Raw genomic sequence first — 21,427 nt, 5'->3', positions numbered from 1 at the left:
AAATGTATTTAATTTATACCAGTTTTATAAACAACGGACATTCTTAAGAACTCACAGAAATATAACAACATTTTGAGATAAGTAATTATACCTTTATGCATGAAATATAATTTAGAATTTCTTAAATATTTTGTTAAGAACAATATGGCCTTGAGACTTGAAAAAATGTATGTCAAAATAAAAATGTATTCCTCTAGTAATTCTTAAAATTTGCTTGTTATTATGATTATATTAATTAAGAGACTCAATTGGTAATTTTACTGATACTTTCGGAAAAATAAATTATACAAATGAATACTGAATAGTTATAAATATATCATAACATATTTATATTGGTCATGTAGTGATTGTAATTTGCAGTTATCATTATTTTATGTGTAATATTTTATTTTATTTATGTTATAGTAATTTAAGTAACTATACTCATATGTTATTATACAATGACGAATTTTGTGAACACAGCATTTAAATTTTAAAAATACAAAGTAAAATATTATATTTTGCTTATAATTGTATGCTATTATAAGTATCAATACGTCATTAATAAATTATGTGCATGTTACCTGATGAGTTATAATTTATTTTCTTTCATGATAATAATAATTATATTGTATAGTATTATTAAATGGTATTAAATATAGGTAGTTTTGATGATTTTATGACAAAAGAAAAATATAAATATTTGAATTATATTATAATCTTAATTATAGAAATAAATATAGTGTATGGTTAAATTAATATACAAATATTCCTAGAATTGCTATGATTGTATCATAACATTATAATTTATAACGTATTTTATTTTTTTAGAAAATTCAATTCATCAAACGTAAGTGGAAATCAAATTGAACCAATGCAAGTAATAAAAATTTAAAGTAAATTTCAAAAAAATATAATATTAAAGAAAAATTCACGTTAAACAAGTATGATGATAAAAAATATTATGGAAGTGAAATAGAGTTTTGAGTATAAGTAAACGTTGTTATGCTCAATTTTAAAATAGAAATAACGTTTTAATTATACGTTATAGATTTTTATTATATGTTTTAGTAATATTTTACACTTGGTAATTGCTTTTACGTTCATTTATATTTTTTAACTGCACAGTTTGTATAGTACACAATATATTATATAACCATGAAAGTTAAGTTATTGTCATAAAGATCAAAATTTATACTACCTTTTTTGTTTATTTGTACATCATTTAGTTAAACAAAAAACATCCGGTTTAGATAGTTGTATCGCATCAATACAATTGTCCATAATGTTAGTCTGTAATACATTATAAAATTTAATATTGAGTATCTATGATGGTAAAATAACACATTAATTTCCAATAATTCATGAATTATTATTATAATTTCAAAGCCATGTTATTTTTTTTGTAACTATTATATCGCTTGACAAAGAGAAGTAACTTATAAATAGGCCAAAAACTGTAATTGGCTAATTTAATTACTTAAGCATGCGATTGTTTTTACAGTTTATTGAAGTCTATTTGTTTTTATTGATGATAATAACATTGATAACAAATCAACAAAATTTTTAAAACCAATAAAATTAACTTTCATGATTATTAGATTATTGTTTTTTTCATCCACGTTTTTATGAGATTTATTGTTTGATCTTATAGTTAATTGAAAATCAAATAAGATGACTATTTCTATACAATACGTGATTTGATATTATGTTATATGTAAACTAATAAAAAAACATCTACCTCGTATCTGCAATCTATTAAGTGCAAATAACAGTTTGTCTATGTAATTATAATTTTAGATACAACTATTATAATATGTTTTTATAATTTAAATTTTACTGAGTTATCTTATAAATAATGTAAAATTCAAACATTGGACTGACGCAACTTTTGTATAGTTGTATAAATAATCAATACAATATATTTATGTAAATTAATAGAGTAAATGCTTCTTAATTGTGTTATTACATTTTCTTGGCATATTCTTATTTTTGATTACGCATTATTTATCTTTTGCTATATTTTTTTTTTAAACAACTGATTTTTTGAACCAGTATTAGAATTATTATTTTGAAGAGAGAATTACAAAAGTTTTTATACTTGGGAACTATAACTTTATAACTCATACAATTTCACTGTAACGTATTCGTGAGTATATAATATATTATCCCATTATTATATTTAATAACTTGAAAATATTTGTATTCGTGCATTGTTTATAAGCTCTAAAATGTAGAAAATATTATTAAGAATGATAAAAAAATTAATAATTTTTCTAATTTTTTTTTTGATAATAATACAAAAATGGGTTGACCGAGATGAATGTTATTAGACGTGCTAAACATCAATTCTGTTTTTACCTTTATCCCATTTTTTAGTTGTTTTCTTGTAAAATAGTAATTTAATCTACGTAACTAATAACTATAATTAGATTTTTAATTGAATTTTATGTTATCCGTGTAAAATAATTAAAATAGGTAGTACATCGTATGCATGAAGCGTAATATAAGATATTATCTATTATTTCTTAGCTATATAAATTCGACATTTGACATTTATAGATATAATTGTCTTGCTATTAATATTGTAATTGAGAATTTTTGATAATTGTGTACCAACTAACTAATCGATATAAATTAATTTTCGTAAATTATAATAAATACAGATTTATCATAAATTCAAATAAGTTTTATACAATAGGTATTACCATTGATTATAGAATATACTATTATATTCTATAATCAATGGTATTACTATATTTGTTAATAAATATAAATGATTCATAAATATTTTAAATTTTGGTTTAAATGGTGTTAAAATTTAGAATTAATAATACACGTAAAATAAATTAGTTTAATTTAAAGTTTCGTTGTTATTTTTCTCTCTTGTTTGGTATGTTTTTTTTATCGTTTGTAAGAAACAATATTTTGTCATATCAATCGATGCTTTATAAAAAATATTATCTTGAATATTTAAATTTTGATTTAAATTATTTTGAAATAACTATTTAATCTGTCGATAGTGTTTGAAAAAAAATAAAATGTTGAACGACCAGATTAATATTTCTAAGATATTAAAAGATAATATAATCAGTGATCTTAATAAGTCTTCTTTTCTTTTTTTTTTTTTTGTTAAGCTTAGATTTATTTTTCGTATTAAGGAGGTTGGAGTGTGACATGTTTTATGGAGAATATAATAAAAATATCAAAAAGCTAGCTAAAATTGAGGGATTTGGTTCGAAGGATTTTAATTTTGAAAATGAATATTAATTATTCATTGTTAATTTAGGAATAGGTGAACAGATTTTATTTATTCTAATTCTTTGATAACATATCGACAGTTAAAAAAATAAGAATTTTGGTATTTTATATATTTAAGCGTACCATTAATTATTGTAATAATGATAAATTTCCATGGTCAGGCATTAGTAGAGTTATTGAAGATTATCAATTAGTTTTCAAAGTTAAAACCCATAAAATCCATGTCCTACAGTTTTGTCTAGCTTTTGGACGTGAGACGTCTATGAAGTTGGCCCTCTGATTTTACCCTATCAACTCCGGACGAATCCTAAAATTTAGTAACTAGTAGTAACCTGAAATGAAAATTGAATTTTCTCGGAAAATTTTCGGTTTATATCGGTTACTATTAGTTACTAAAAGGTTATTAAATTTCAGGGTTGGTCCGGAGTTTATAGGACAAAGTCGTGGGGCCAACTTCATAGACGTAGCTTTTGGTCTGTTTTACGTGATTATTTGTACTTGCTTCAGTCCATTTACTACTGTTTAAATTTCGTATGTGTTTGGTTCAATGTGTTTTGATTTGAATTTTTATAGATACTTTTCTTTTAATTCTATTTTAAAATAGTTGTATTTTGTATACCTATGGTTATCACATATATTTCTTGCAGGTTCACTGAAAAAGTTACATATATTATAGACTTTATATCATCTATTATAATTTTTGAAACTTGTTTGATCTTATTTAACTTGAAATTAATATAATTATATATACATAAATATATATCAATAATTTATAGTAGAATAATATTAGTTTTACTGTTGTTAGTTGTTTTCAAGAATTAGATACCTAAATCTTTAGGCATCTTGTGCTGTATTATTTAATTATTTACGAAATACATTAAAGATTTATTTTTTGTTTTTAATATAAAAACCTTTCTATACATAACAATACTTGATATGTTTACGCTATCAATAATTAATTGTTATTATGTTTTACTATACAATAGAAACTAATGGTATCGTGGCTTAAACAATAATTATTAAGAAATAAATTAATATTTATTTGAACAATCGTCCTAAAATTGTATTGATTATAGTTTCGAATATCAAGGTCATTCATAAAAAAATGATATCTAGTAAATTATGATGTAAGAATACCAATAGATATTTAAGTCTTGAGAAGAGTCAAGACACAGATGAAGGTATCTATCATTGAAATGTGAAGGACGTACACAAATAGAATGTACGACCAAATCTAGATCAGAATGTGTACTTTTGGAAGGTTTCAAAACGCATTATTTTTTTGTGTGAACTTTTAGTGGGCTGAAAGTTTAATAAATAATAATTAACATTTCGGTTTCAGTTATATTCAGTTATACGATGAAAACAGTAGAATATAATATTACGTACAATTTAATTTACGTTTGTTATAATATAACGATAGATAAAAGCAGATAAAATTATCGATTGAATAAACTTAATTGTAAATACTAAATGATTTGGCACCGACAACTTTATAATAACCATTAAAAACAAATGACAAAGTGTTGGAAATGTACCTACATATTTAATGGTTTAATGAGTTGAACATTATGTGTTATTAATTTTTTAAATTATATAATAAATAATAATATGCATAAATCAAAATAGATTAGAATCTAAGATAGTATACTGTACGCTGCGTGAAGAAAAATGTTGTTAATCAATATAAGTTGTTAATAACATGTACCATTATAAGACGCGTATTATGTAATACGTAATCCTTATATTACATAGGTATAATTTAACGATTTTCAGTATATTTAGACAGTGCAGCAAACAGCAACTATTGTACCATATACTTATGTATAATTTATGTTATGAAATTATACTGAAATATGTCAATGCTAGATATTATGTTATTTTATTTCGTGATCAAATATAATCTATAAAAATAATAAAATCTATTCTTTCGATATATTTATCCAAAAGAAATTACAATTCTATAACGTATGTATATTTTTTTCTTTAAATAGTTGTAAATCACTTTTAATTGTTTAAGAAATTGTTTATGCCACAGATATAATATATATCGTTAAAAAATTAAATATTATTCCTTAAATCATTACTGTTATGATATGTTAAATTTATAAGTTACATCTGTTTTCAGAAAAATCAATTTAGTAGTAATTCAATCGATCTGCATGACTGTGTTTCGGATAATACATTGGAAGTACATAATAGATTAAAAAAATTATCAAGAAATAAGATTTTAGGTAATTGTGCTTTTAAAATATTTGTTTATAAAGTTAAAACTTTTTTTCTCTTTGAAACAAAACTAGGTGGGAATTGTACAAAAATTTCCCACCCGATCGTATATTAATTTATTTACTTATTGTTAATTCAAATGGGCTAAATCCCAATGTACGTTTTGAATAAATGTATAATAAAATAGTTAATTTAATAGACAAAGAAGAATAGAATTATCGAGTTTTTAAACAGTATAATCAATGAAAATAATAAATACTTAATCAAAGTAAAAAATCTAAGAATTTAATTAGAAAAAGATTCAACAATATATTACATTATTTATTCATATAGTTATAAACATAAAAATAAAGTCTTACTATGTATACGTAAAAAACTACAATAACTAAAATCACATAATATATAGTGTTAAAACTACCCCTAAAGGTTAAATTGCTACCTTGTGTGTACAATATGTATTTAATTAATTAGCTTATTTAGTCGCTCTCTGTCGCTTTATATTACTCAATAAAATGTTCTTTATATTTTGGTTAAATTTTGTCCTTATTTCTTCAAATTTTTGTAAAAACTTACTCTTCGAGATTGGATTATTTTGCAGCAACTTTTTATACAGCCTTGATATTATGTCCAACGCACCATGCTTATTATCGACAATATAGCTTTTTTTTTATTGTTATAGATATGCCGTATTTATATTAAAAATTAAAATATAATTATTTATGTTTATATAAGGTACCTATAAATACTTTACATAGAAATAATTAAGTGATTGCTTAAAATTTAAATATTTAACATTCACTAATTTTCCTCGCAGGGTTTTCAAACTTATATTACCTATTAAGTATAATAAGTATATGTAGGTAATCCGGTAAATGTATTACTATCATGATTATATATCATGATAGTAACTTTATTAAATTAATATATTAATAATAATAGCTTATCTTTATATTTGAAAAAAAACAATTTATTTCTTTTATTATTATCTATATAGTACCTATTGGTTTTTATAATATTATTAAGTTGTGACTAATATAATAGATAACATTTTAATCAGTTTATTTAACTGGCAATGACTAACATAATATCGCCATAAAAACAAATATATTAATTAGTTTTGTTATTAATTATTAATAATATTTACAGATTACTTAGATAATTTCAGTGGTCCCTTAAGTTAAAATATACAATGGCTTATGAGTTAAAACGTTTTTATTAGGTGCTTATTAAATATATATATAAATAATATTAATTTATAACCTTGATGTATGAAATGTGTTACTTCTTTCACTAAATGACCAAGCCATTAAACTTTAACTTCTTCTGAAAATTACGAGATAAATCATAAAACGAATTTTTATCGATTAATGGCTGGATTAATGTTTTAACCAGGGACACTTATCAATTTACACTCCTTTGTTATCTTTGCTAATAAATAAATTCCTGTGTCACTGTTTGATTTTGAATCAACATGTCTGATAAATATTATATTGAAGAGCTTTCTAACAATTTGCTCATTGTATATTCAATACAACTATCATTTTTTATTGCAAAATGTAATTATAACAGTCATATTTTGTATAAATTTTACACCCATAAAGTAACTAGATCAAATTATAATTTATAGGCTTCAAATGTAGGAAAAAATACAGAATTTCTTAAATTATACACATATGATTAAGCGTGAACAATCTGGAATAATTTTAAATTACTTGATTTTTAGATAAATGCACTTTTAATTTTAACACGTGCGCTATTGAAAATAAAATAGTTTAATTTCGCACAAAATATGTCAATAACAACATTGGTATTTGAAGTAAGTTCAATTGTAATATGGCACCACATTTTTTAAAATGTAAAAATTGTCTAAAATATACATATGAGATAAAAATATATAGGTGTATAGTATACCTATCTTTTAAAGAGTTAAAGTGTAGCATATGTGTTTCAAACACAAGACTGATTAAACCATACTTATATTGTAAATATTATGATATATATTGGTCTAATACTGTTTTTAATGATGTTTAATTTTAAGGAGAATGTAAAACAAATATCAAAATAAAAGGTTTTCCAAAGAAGGATTTGGATCATTGGCGTTGAATTGACGTTACTTGTAAGTTTGTAGATTTGACCTTCACCCAAAAAATTGTACGCCAAATATCAGTCAACCAGCTTGATTTATGTATATTATTATTATACTATGTTTCTCTATTATTACTATTGTGGTTTGCTTACTATTACTAAATACTATGTTTTAAACAGTTCAGCGTATGAAGACTAATAACTATTCGGAAAATGTATTGAATAATTCTAATTGATTAACATAAATTATGTTTACTGCAAGTATAGGTGATGTACTACTTAATATAAAATACATTTACAGTAGTCAAATGAAACTCTCGAAAAAACGAAAACTGAAAAGCTAATAATTCGTATGTAAATATTGAATATACAAACAAAAAACATGTTATTTTATTTTTTTAGTATTCGTATATTTCTTTTATTTTGTGTATTTCATACTTTTAATGTAGATATAGAAAAAATATTGATTATTCTTGATAAGTACTACGCTACTATTATTATCATTATTATAATTATTTGTAAACGTCATGCAAATCTTATCATCAAAATTAACACTTACAATGCGATTAAACTATTTCTATATAATATTTAGTGTACGTATACATAATATAGCATTATTATTCGTTTCATCGTTTGAATTGTTTTGAATTATTTAATTTAAGCACGATGATAATACAATACCATGTCACTTATAAAAACTTCATTAATTTGTTTTTATTAGATTCTCCACAATTTCTATTCCAGTTATAAAATAAATTTATCAAATAATATTATAATATTATTATAAATTATAATACATATGTTTTAAATGAAATTAATGTATTATATCGTATTTTCTGTCTTACCATCATTGATTGTTGGAGTACCACGCACGTTTCAACATTATTACAATTAACTTTTTAAACAAATTATTTTCTAGGATTCAGCAAATTATTAAGTCTTTTTCCTAGAAAACTCTTGGACTTGGTATCAGTTATTAATGTGTTAAATATGTATACTATAAAAAACGAATAAGAAGACAAACAAGTACGTGCATAAGTTATATATCATAAAAAAGTAATACATAATTGACTTTATCTTAGGACTAAATAATATGTCCTATTTGCACAAACGTCGAATTAGATTTTATACGATATAATTAAAACACACACACACACATATATATATATATATATATAATAAATTAATAAATTACCTATTATAATGATGTAATGGATTTAAATTGCATTATTAATATTAACATTATCACTATTCATACATCATTATTAGTAAAGTGATTTTAGCCGATTAACTAGTTACTTAACAGTGTTACCCTAACCTAACGTATTAGTCATAATATTGATTATTATTCATTATATCAATAACTAAAATAAAATAATTTGATTGTGTTAAACAATATTATGGTGGAAAATGTATTTATCAAATTATATTAACCTGCAATAATAAGTCATTATTTATCTACGTACTGTGGACCGAAAACTTATCGAACTGAGAGTTAAAGAATTACACATTTGATGTATATTAAAGAACTTCCACGCATAAAATTGTGTAAATTCATTTTATAAATTCCATTTGGATTACTAAACTTCAAACCAATATTATACAATACAGTGAGTACGTACGAATCAAATTTTAGTAAAAATAAAGAAAAATAAAAATAATAACTAAAAATTTGAATAGTAGATAATGACGATCAATATAAAGTTGAAAGTTTCGCAATATATTTTCTTTTCTTTACGCAAGGTTGGTGCTCGAATTTCTTTGTTGATTTTTTTTTTTAGTGTTACTATAGAATTTATATGGATTTATGTTTTAATAATGGTTTTATTTTTTTCACGTTTGTTATTAAAATATTGTAACCGACAAAAACGCGTATAACTATGTAATATATACTATAGATCTAAAATAAAAATGTTCATGAAGTACTTGTATGATTATTTTGGCTTATCGTTGTAATTAATTTGATAATTTTTAATTTAATTTACTACACTTCATTATTTATACGGTTCTCAACTAATTTTCAAATATAAATTTAGACATATTTGATCTGTGCAATTTACTGCGATCAGTTAACTTAGTATTTTAAATATAAAAATATTATATACATATTATTATAACTATAACTAAGAGTTCAATTCTAAAGGGTGTTAAACATAATTTAATAATTGATATCGTAACAGTTGAACTATAAACGTTGTAACTATTTACTCAATGATGAGGTATGATCTAAATCTCTTATACAGATGAGCAATTTTCTCGATTTTTAAATATTTAGGAAAAATGTTTTGCTAAGAGATATGAAATTGAAAATATATATTATCAAAGAAGTAAAAATAAAGTTTTTAATAAAATACTAACTGGTTTATTTCATGTTATACAATTAATTGTATCTATATTTACACACTATATATGAATAAATTCCAATTCATATATTATGTGGTAAGTTAATTCTAAAAGTATTATTTTAATTTTTACTTTTTTTCAATATTGAATTTTTTTATTAAGAATAATTTCATTATTATAGATATGGTTATAATAACAAAAATTAAAAGCGGTTATTTTAATAAACATTTTTTTGTTGTAAATTTTTTTTTGTTCCGAAAAAAAAATGGTTTTGAGTATGTTTAGTGAATCATTATGTATAGTGTATATACTATATTATTATTTATTATACGTAAAAATAATGTGATTAAATTGTGAGTAACCACTGAAAGAATTCGCTTTATAATAATATCACAATTTTATTACCCTTTGAACGTAATATACATTATTAATTAAGTCAGAAACTCAATACCTATTGCAATTATACTAGTCTGACAAAAATCGCACATTTTATACTTTTCAAAATACACGTTGTAAATTACATTATAATAATATATATAATATATAAAATAAATATGCAATTCATGTTTTATTGACTTATCGCCGTTTTTTACGGTTATATAATAATTCAGTCTTCTGACTATATTCGCCAGTTAAAATTTTAATATTGAAATGTATATTTTAATATTATACTGATTTGCGATTAGAATTTAGACTTATATAACATAATATATATTATTATAATAATAATTATCTTATTTTTTTTTTTTTTTTGAACGTGTTCTGCTAATCTTGCTATTATTTTCTTATAATATGGTTATATTTTTTTCTTCCCACGATTCTTATTTTAATGATGAATGAGTAATAACCCCATAAATACATATATTTGATTAATGAACTATTGAGTAGGTATAATACGATTCTTTAATTTAAGTTTCAAATTGCACAAGTGCTTTCAATAATAGAAGACTTCTTTATTCTTCACTAACCGACAGACATCGTAACAATATAATGTACAAATCGTAGAATAATTGTCACTAATTATTACTATAAATATTTACCTTATAAATTGTGCAAAAAAAAAATAAAAGAACTTTCATCTCAATTTAAAACTAGTAGTAAAGTATGTCTTTATTAGACAATAGCTCAATATCGGAATATTAATTTAGTATCAATATTATTTCGTATGATCCCTTTAATAATAATTTATTGTTGGTATAGGTTCAGGATTATGCTTTTTTCAGTCAAGTTTTTATTAACTTAATATTTAAATTAAAATACGGAAAAAGTTTTACAGTATTTTAGACAGTAAAGATCTTTAAAAATAGTTAGATTCAATAAACATACAAAAATTTTAAAGAAAAATTTGATCATTTGTCAACACAAACTGGAATTACTTAATATTATTTATACACAAATTTCAACTTTCCCGCTGTTTTATTTATTATACAAATGAGTATTTTAATTATTTCATATCTATTATTATATTATATAATATAAAGTGATTATCGATAAATATTAATTATGCATTTTGTAATAAGTTGATTAAAATAAGGAGTTATGTTATTTTGATTGCATCATTTTCGCCGTAAAAATAATTATTTAAATGATCGCTTCAAAAATATTTTCGTGATCAATGAATATTATTAAAAACCTATATTTTTAAAATACATATTTCGACATCACCGATGTTAATGTAACAATTATTTTAATTTTAATATTTCCCATAATATTATATTTTCGATGTCAAGTTTTACAAAATGTACATAATAATATATTTTGCATAGACGTATTTATTCTCGTCCTACAATATTACGCTTATACATTGACCTATTTGTCTACATAGTTAACATAGTAAGTAAGTAATAATAGTATGTGGTGCATAATTATAATATTTTTTATTTTTATTCAAATAGTCTAAAAACAGTAAGTTTTTTCTGTCTCAGTTTTTTTTTATACGCGTAAAGTCTATTGATTAACCAACGAAAATAAAGCTTTAACCTAATTAAAATATTTTATTGTATCGTTAAAAACCTCAAACATTTATATTTTTGCAGTATTTTTATAGACTGTGTACATTTCTCCTAACTGTGTTGTATACTTTCACTCAAAAAATGTATTCATGATAGCTAATCTGCATATATAAGTATAATATACTATTTAATGTTATAAAAATGAAATGTATTAATCTTCTGCATAATAACCGAAATAACGCAAGTAATACACACGTTCTTTTATATTTAAATAAATGCGTTTATTACTTATTGTAAACTGCATATAGATGCAGGGGGTACAGTGTGTAACATTTGATACTGTCTATTCGAAGTTTACTCAATGCACTTCTTTTTTGTTTTTTCGGCTACAGCTGCACGTTTTGTATATCATTTGCAAGCCGTTAAATATAATGTATATGATTTAATATCACTCAATATGTAATCTAATTACAAATCTCAATACAGAATATGTTGACATGATATAATGCAGATTTCAGACGTACACATAAAAAAATAAAATAATTGTGTTTATAATTCAAACGATGTAGCATTATGTAGGTATACACAGACGAGAATAGGTATCAATAATTTGTATTTTATGTTTAGATAATAATTATTACCAAGATTATTTTATAGTAAATATTTTTTACATTTCAAAATATTTCAGAACACATAATTATTACTCTAAAAATTAATGTCTATTTTTAGTCTTCAACAAAATCTTAGTATAATAACTAGTCTCGTGAAAATTTAACTGTTCACCAAAATACCATGAAACATATCATCATATTATATTGTTAATATTTTTAAAATATCGGAAAAAACCGTAAGTATAATTACTATTAATTATTGCTAATATTTTGCTAGCGATTTATTTTTAAATTTTTAAATAAAATATTGAAAATAAATAATATAATTAATACATTTTGTCATTAAATACAGTTTAAAACACGATAAATACATATTTATATCGAATTAAGTTAGGTATAGAAAAAAATGACCGTCGTGAATAATTGCTGTGAGATATTATAAAATGCTGTATGGGAAGGTTAGTTTTTTAAAAATGTTTAATTCTGTTATGAATATATAAATAAAAAAATGATTGCCGTTGTTTTATAATATAAAATATTATGTTATATTGACTTATGTGCAGCTCATTAGTGTAAAAAAGAAAAAGGAAAAACCATTAAGGTTAGATAGTATATAAATTATAATATAATCTACGGGTATGCCCATTCGTATGTTATACTATATATATATTTAACTCATTGAAGTATTGAGTAATTCTTATAATGTTTCCCGACAATTTTAGCAAAAGTTTTTTTTTCTTAAATCAAATAGACATTTATTTTGACCTTTGGTTCTATATTGGCTGCTTTGAAATATTAGTTTATATAAATATATGCGTGGAAACTACAATTAAGTTTACTGGTTAGGTTGACGAATTAGCGAACCACGCGTCATTGACAGGTTTGAAGATGCCCTCCCCTCCAAAAAACCCCCTTGGCATTACAAAATCTTTTGGAACAAATTGTAAGTTAAGCCCGTTAATTATAAGTAATTATAAGCTCGTTCCGGAATTTATGAGTTGACTATATTTCAGTGGAGAGCTGTTGAAGTTTAGGTAGCAACTTTATCCCTTATACCTGCACGGTCAAATCAGTAATTACTTTGAACAAATTGTAATTTAAAGCTCTTTAATTATAAGTAATCGTGATAAGTTCATTCCTGGAATTTTTAAAAATGTTTATACTTGAAATTTCGTATTGGTAGAAGACTATTGTTCAAACTTCAATAGCACCCTATAGAGGTACGATCAATTTATGAATTTTGATAATTTATTTACAATTGAAGGACTTTAACTTAAAATCTGTTCGAACTCTCATAACGCTCATCGATACAGATGATAGATCACAGTTTTTACCGACGTACTACTCATTATCGTAATAAGTGCCATGCGACGAGTATAAATAATATGTATTATCGCTTCCGGAATTAACTGCCCAGCCTCCGCCTCGGTGTGCAATAACAGATGCGAGTGACTCATTCATAAACATATACAAGTAAACGAGATTAAAAAACCTCAACAATAATATTACAAACCATGCGCGTTACAATGACGTACAATCGTAATAATATACTAATATAGTTTTGATATATGCATACATGGGATGAGAAATCAAGCTGGTATAAGTACGGCAGACGACCGTTATCGATTTAATAACGCGGTCGGCTGTTGAATATAAATACCGGAGAATCGTTATTGTTTTTAATCTCCCTTATTTTTTTTTTTTTAGACACGATTGTCATCAATTTCCTTTTTTATATTTTATTATACTCAATTTTGGGTATTATTAATATACTCGTACTCGTGAACATTGACTTAACAATTTTGTTCTTGTTTCGGATGTCAATATGTTAAATATAAAAACTGCCATTTCCTTCCTTAGGAACAAACCTCAAGCCCAGCAGTTATTCGTTAATCTATTGTTGGCACCGACAATTATTACGTTGACGACAAACACTCCAACGACGTCTGCCATGAACTTATTCGAAAACTACAGCTTGTCTACAGTGAGTATACCTATAAACACTGTAAATATTTTTTTAAGTTCTTTGAAAGCCAATACTTTAATTTTTTCTGTTTTAAACTTTTATCCAAAACAATAAAAACGAGTAATATGATTCATATTGTGCGTATTATCATGACTGCTAGGTAAGTATATAGAATAACTACATTTAAAACATTTTTAAATTGGTTAGTATGCATAATTTAGACAAATAACTAAACTTTTCTCCGTGGTATCAGTTTTTACTCAGTTTATAATTCAATTTTAATTTAATTAAATAAAATATTTCGTGTAGGAATGTAATATAATATAGACGATTTGCTATAGCAAATACTCTATACAGTAACAAAGAAATAACGACCTTTTACCTTATTAGATTTATTACAGTTTTAATTTACAAATGTTATAGGACGTTATACGCATTATTAATAACAACAATAGGACGCTGTTGTTTATTGACAATTAACGTACCATTACCATAATATTATTAATCAAACAACTGTTTTAGATAAGATTTATTTGTCCATTATATTAACGACGAACACTCGATCAAACATTCAATTTTCCATCATTATATTATAAGAATATTTTTTTTTTCAATTTAAAATGAAGATAAGTTGAGAGGAAATATAAACAAATTATAAATATAAATTCAATTCAATTTTTTAAATATTTCCAATAAAAAACTAAAAATATACCTTCTTACATATCAAACGTGTTAAACTCATATATCATTTAATATTATAAATTGTTATTATTTGTAGAAGCCAAGGTTTTTTAAAAGATTCCATAGTCATAAATACCATTTCAATCGAATCCACTTATTTAAAACTTCTCTACTTTATCAATGTCCAGTAATCCTTACAGATGCTCGAAGCGTACCTAAATTGTGTTATGATATATGCAAAATTATGATTAATAAATACACATAATACTTACAGAAAGAGCCATCAAAGACTTCATTCTTTTTTTTTTTTGTCATGTTTTTTTTGTGATTTATTCTATATTATTATAATTAATGTGTCAATTTAATATCGATTGTTTATGACTTACTAAAAAAATAATAAAAAATATAATGTTTAACTGAATATGATGAGTATGGCATAAATATGTTTTTAAGAATTGTAAATTTCGAAATTTATAATTTAATATTTTAGTAATAAGTATATTATAGAATTAATATTGTCCCTTACGAATTATAGGTTGAAATAATTCAAAACAATGGTTATGACGTCGAAGTCCATAATGTTATCACGGCCGATGGCTATATCCTTGAGTTGCATCGTATCCCCAGGAGCAGGAACGGACAGGAGCCTACCAGAAACCATCCGATATTAATCCATCACGGGATTCTCGGTACATCAGCCGATTGGGTACTTGCTGGAGCCGATATGTCGTTGCGTAAGTATTACATCCAATTATATTTCGTGAACCTAAGAACTTACATAAAAGAAATACATAAAATAAACGCATATTATTTTTTTTATATATATATATTACGTATACAGCCATGCAACTCGCCGACGACGGGTACGACGTGTGGATGGCCAACTGTCGCGGAAATACGTACAGTAGAAAACATATTTCGATGACTTACAAACAAAAATCATTTTGGAATTTTAGGTATGGTTACTATTTTATTATTTGATATTATTAAATTATTATATCATTTTTAAAACTATTAACATTCATGAAAATATTTATTTTACTTAATTTTAAGTCGTTTAAAACAATATTGTTTACAATTTTTTACAGTAATTATTTTTTTAAATTTTTACTGTTTTCAAAAATAAAACACATCTTTAATTTTAATATTTTAAAGTAAAAAAAATATTCCGAGTATTTTAATGTACAAAAATCAAATTTCGAATGAGTATTTATATAATTACAAGTATTTTAAGTTAAAATGTTTATATATAAAAGGACCAACATTTTGTTGCTTAACCTTTAGTTCTCTACATCGTTCATCAAAGCTTTGAATACTTGTAAGTTATAATTTATCATGATCTTCTCATCCAAAATTCAATTTTTATTAATTAAAATACAAGTATTTTAAATATATTCTGTTTTGGAATAAAGAATTAAATATGTATGTCATTAATATACGTAAAGAAATTAAAAAATATTTTATTCTTTTAAAAATGTTGTTTTGTTACGACTTAAATTTATTTAGGAAATAAATGTTCTTTTATAAAAGAGTTGCTTGATGTACGACTTTGCATTGGATAGATATAGAATCAAAACTTTATTGTCAAGAAATTTATTTTTTACTCAAAACGTTCTTATCTGTCTAAATTTAAATTTTATTTTAATGTTACCACATCTTTGTTATATATGGTTACAGTTTACACGAAGTCGGGAAATACGATATACCAGCTACGATCGATTATATTCTTTTGAAATCGAATACGCAACAACTCCACTATATAGGTTATTCCATGGGTAGTTGTGTGTTTTTCATTATGGCTTCAGAGAGACCAGAATATCAGCCCAAAATCCGATCTCAAATTAGTCTTGCGCCTGTAGCCTTTTTATCAAACACCAGATCGTCTTTAAGATTTATTGCTCCATATGCGAAAGTAATGAACGTAAGTACATAAGTATATAATAATTACAAATCGCATACAAACATTACTAAGTCAGTAATAGTTATGTTATAAATAATAATAATGTTAATTGAATATAAATCTAAATGGAAAACAATCTTATTTACTCTATTATTTTTATTTTGTTCACCTTAAATGTTTAAAGTAAAGAACAAAACATAACAGAAATATTTTAAAAATAAATTACTATTATGGTTACTAGAAATTAATCACCTTTATTAATTATGATATAACTATTTAGCTGTGAATTTTGACGTATCCGGAGAAATTTTACCAAAATGTCTATGCTTTTGTGTTATGATTTTTTTCTTTAAAGCTATTCGTATAACTATCGTTTTTCGTGCTATCAATAGTTAATAGTCCGATGGATATAATAAGGATTGAAGCATCGATAGTAATCTAGACTAGATTTTAATCGACCCCTGATATTTTTGTTCCGGATTGTCGTACTTATTATTTCAATACTACAACTACATTATAATAATTATTATTACATATTAATAAATAATGTCGCAAATTTTTATAGATCATGTTTCAAAGGATGTGGAAAGGGATGTTAATGCCGCAATCGGGTATGCAAAGGTTTTTGGCGTCAACTATATGTAGAGAAAAAATTACACAGAAAATGATTTGCGAAAAATGCATCATATTTTCTGTGTGCGGCAGCGACCCGTATCACTTTGACACCGTAATTATGATATTTTTATGATCTCGTAATAATATAAACAAATCGCGACAGTTGTCGAAATGATAACGAGTTCTCTCGCAAGTTGTTGATTATTTTATTTTTTTTTTTTTCGTTACAGAAATTGATTCCTCTCATCATGGGACATTTTCCGGCGGGTACATCTTCCAACCTCGCAGCACACTTCGCACAATTCATATTGAAAGGTACCTGTGACGAAAAACACACCAGTACGGTGTGTGTGACGTTTTCTGATTTTTAATCCGTTTCGTTTGGTTACAGACAGCTTCGGACAGTACGATTACGGTCGCACTTTGAATTTGCGTCACTACAATTCCACCGAACCGCCAACGTACAATTTGAAATCGATCAAAGTGCCCATCACACTGATATACGGCGAAAACGACATACTAGCTGATACGACGGTGAGCAGCTTTGATCGTTTTTTACATATTTTTCCACTACTCTTACACTCGCTACACACAAATAATAAACAATTACCGTTGAATTTAATTTTAATATAACTTTTTTTTTTTAAATGAAACATCATCATTCTTTCTTGTGACATATATTATTCTGATAAATCAACGTACTATAATATTATGATAATCTGACATAAAAATATTTTTTTGGGAATTTATTTGACCCCAAAATTCCTCTCTCGGGTGCCCACAGACGAGAGATGACTTTCGCACAGACAACCCCCGTGCAACAACTAATGGTCACATCGATCGTTTACTAAACATTTTTTTTTTCTTTTCTCGCCGACGCAGGACGTGTTGAAACTGAAAGCTCAACTGCCCATGGTCCTGGACGCGTTTCCCGCCAACAGCCCGTACTTCAACCACGTGGACTTCTTGTGGAGCTCCAACGTCACCGAACAGATCAACAATCCGATCAAGGAAATACTGCTGAAGACCGACGACTTGGCATGGACGTACACGGGGCCCGCGACCAGCGCCGTCACCGTGGACGCCGTCGTGCCAGTCGATCGACCTCCGATAAAACAGACAGAGCTGAAACCTCTGTCGGGCGCCATGAACCTAGCGCCCAGCCTGGAGTTCTTCGCCGAGAACCTCGACGCGATCATCGCGAGCACCATGCCTCAGCCGGTGGACGAGCGCGACGCCGCCGTGTTCGAACGGGAACGGGAACAGCAGAAGCTGCTGTTCGGCGGCGTCATTAAGTTCGCGCAGGCGGCCGAAAAGAAGTACGGACAGCTCCGGGAGGAGATCACCAACGAGATCACCGGGTGGGCGGATGACGTGGCCACCGGCGCCGAGGCGCGCGTCAAGCAGACGGCCGTCTTGGTGAACGACAAGATCGCATTGGCCGGCAACTCGGTGGCCGGGGCCGTGGGCAAGGCGGAGAACTTCGTCGTGGGCGGCATGGGCAAGGCGGAGAACTTCGTCGTCGGCGGCGTGGGCAAGGCCGAACAGTCTGTGGTCGCGGGCATCGGCAAGGCCCAGAACTACGTCAACTACGGCCTGTTCAAGGCCGACCGGACCGTCGGGAACGCGATGAACGCCACCGTGGGCCGCGTGAGCAGGGTTTTCTGGTTCTGGAAGTGACGCGTCCGCGGCCGTTCAGAAATATTCGCGTTAAATAAAATTGTAGTCATCGCGACCGCCGTGCTGCACTCGTCGTCTGCGCGCGCATCACTCGGCCCCCTCGTCGAAATGCGATGTACGGCTGCAGTCGGCGTAGTTATATAGTTATCTATATTATAATATTATCATAATAATTATTATCGTGGTTACAATATTATTAGTTACGCGTACTACCGCACTTACCCGAGCCGTAGGTGTACGATTTAGCGGTTTATCGTTTAAGCAGTGTTATTATTTTTTTTTTTTTACATATATATTATCAAGTTATGTCAACAATTTTTTTTATATTTGAATTTTTTTCACGTACGCGTCAAACGCTCCTCACAATACATTTTATGATGTTTGCGCAAAGACGCGATCGAGACGTCACTGTTATGTAGTGTGAGTCGCGTGTAATCGTTTATGTTATGAAATATTATTATATATATTATGTTGTTGTCGCGAAGTTGAATTTCAACGTATTTATCATTAATAAATGTAATTTTATTGTGAATTATAATATTTTACTTGTTGCTCGTCGTTGCGTGTGTCCTGCGCGCAGCAGTGCAATATCATTTTATTTCAGTGAAATCTGTAGAAGATAAAATAATAATGTACCTATATATTATAATAATACTTACGTGTATGTACCTAATGGAAATAATTCTGCCATTCCCAATAGGTACGCGCGAATCGTGTTATCGCGAACTGTTTAAAATATCGTAGGAAAACGACGGAAGTCAATAATAGTATAATAATATATATACATATAGGTACACTCTGCAGTGATTTTCAAACGAACGTTTACCGTGCAAATCGAAACGCATTCGCAGCAATAATAGTCAGTCGCAAAATGTATAAACGTTGCGTGAATACCCGTGCACCGGAAGAAGGTTGACTTGAAGAGGACGCGCGTGTTATCTCTGTTTTATAAACGCGCAACACGACAACATTTACGTTCACAATAATTCGTTTTAGTATTTTACTCTGTTATTATTTTGAAATTAGAGTGGGCGGATTTTTTCGGAAATTTAAAAGCGAGATTATTAACTACTAAAGGGCATCTGCAGGGCATCTTGTATAAGGTTTAATTGCCATTCTTGTTAGAATGAACAACGAAATTAGTTTTGAAATCTTTGTAAATTTCAAAATTAAAATAGTTATCTATTAAGTCATATATAGAGATTCACTAAACAATAACAGATTATAATGGGTTATTGTGAACGTGAAATTTGCAATGTTGTATACCTTTGCAGGACAGAGACATCAAATAATTCTCATTTACGTATAACAAAACGTATTGTATGATGATGAATGATGATCGGTGTTTAGTATCAAAGAGTTATAAGCGCACGTACGTTGTCTATCTTGGTTTTTGTGTACATTGTTTAAATTATAATTGATAATACGTAAACGCTTTGCAGTTTGCAATAAGGAGACAAGCTGAGAACAGTATTAGAAATATGAATATGCGTTCACTTCAAGTAAGCTTAGTTAATAATTAGAATTGATGAAATCATCAAGATATATAAGTTTATCATCTATACGTGATTTAAATTTTTAAGTTGTTATTGTATGGATTGAAAAATGATTATTTGGGAGCGTTTCGTTATTTTAATAACTTAGAGGCGCAATTATGGAGTAAATTCGACCCATATATTCAGGTTTAGAAGATACATTTTGAAAACGAACATGTTCTGTTCACTTTCACAACGCGACTAACGGATTTACGTTCACTAAATTTAAAAACGATCGCAGTACGAGTTTAAAATAGGTAGTAACATTCACTTTTAAATACAAGTGATAACAGTTAACATTATTCTCATGTATGTAATTATAATATAAAGTGTGTTCACGCTAAAAGGTACCACTAAATATTTCAGTTCGATGACTTTGTATTGAAATGGGGTTTTACAGAATGATAGATAGTACTTAACTGCACATTCTTAGACAAAATTTAAATTTTTAACATTTTCGATACGCGTATGCGCGATACGACTTACTTTTTTTTAAATGGTAGGTAACATCAATTTTTTTTTTTACATATTCGGATAGAGTATTTTTTTCTAAACAATTTCTGTTTAAAAATTTTTTTTCTAATTACAAAATT

The 21,427-nt window shown here is 26.5% G+C and overlaps 1 protein-coding gene across 2 annotated transcripts; it reads left to right on the top strand.

The window, feature by feature from the left end:
- The first annotated feature begins 7,515 nt into the window (after positions 1-7,515).
- On the top strand, positions 7,516-19,831 carry LOC112597065 (lipase 3-like). 2 transcript variants are annotated; one of them, XM_025342985.1, is made up of 9 exons: positions 7,516-7,582; positions 14,318-14,441; positions 15,640-15,838; positions 15,946-16,060; positions 16,782-17,025; positions 17,570-17,731; positions 17,850-17,934; positions 18,011-18,153; positions 18,502-19,831. In XM_025342985.1, the coding sequence occupies exons 2-9, from the start codon at positions 14,409-14,411 to the stop codon at positions 19,297-19,299; spliced, it is 1,779 nt and encodes a 592-aa protein (XP_025198770.1). In that variant the 5' UTR covers positions 7,516-7,582; positions 14,318-14,408; the 3' UTR covers positions 19,300-19,831. The 2 variants fall into 2 exon arrangements, with proteins under 2 accessions (XP_025198770.1, XP_025198769.1); XM_025342984.1 differs by lacking the exon at positions 7,516-7,582 and having other exon boundaries at positions 14,053-14,441.
- Positions 19,832-21,427: the final 1,596 nt, after the last annotated feature.

Source organism: Melanaphis sacchari, unplaced genomic scaffold (genome assembly GCF_002803265.2).
Source record: "Melanaphis sacchari strain LSU unplaced genomic scaffold, SCAv2.0 Contig36_pilon_pilon, whole genome shotgun sequence".
NCBI classification, from domain to species: Eukaryota; Metazoa; Arthropoda; class Insecta; order Hemiptera; family Aphididae; genus Melanaphis; species Melanaphis sacchari.
Note: the sequence above shows the minus strand (reverse complement) of the source record. Positions and strands in the feature narration are given on the sequence as shown.

Coding starts and splice junctions, on each gene's coding strand:
- LOC112597065 (XM_025342984.1), top strand. CDS start 14,283: ATGTTAAATATAAAAACTGCCATTTCCTTCCTTAGGAACAAACCTCAA. Junction 15,839..15,945: donor TGGAGCCGATATGTCGTTGC/GTAAGTATTACA, acceptor TTACGTATACAG/CCATGCAACTCGCCGACGAC. Junction 17,732..17,849: donor ACCCGTATCACTTTGACACC/GTAATTATGATA, acceptor TTTTCGTTACAG/AAATTGATTCCTCTCATCAT.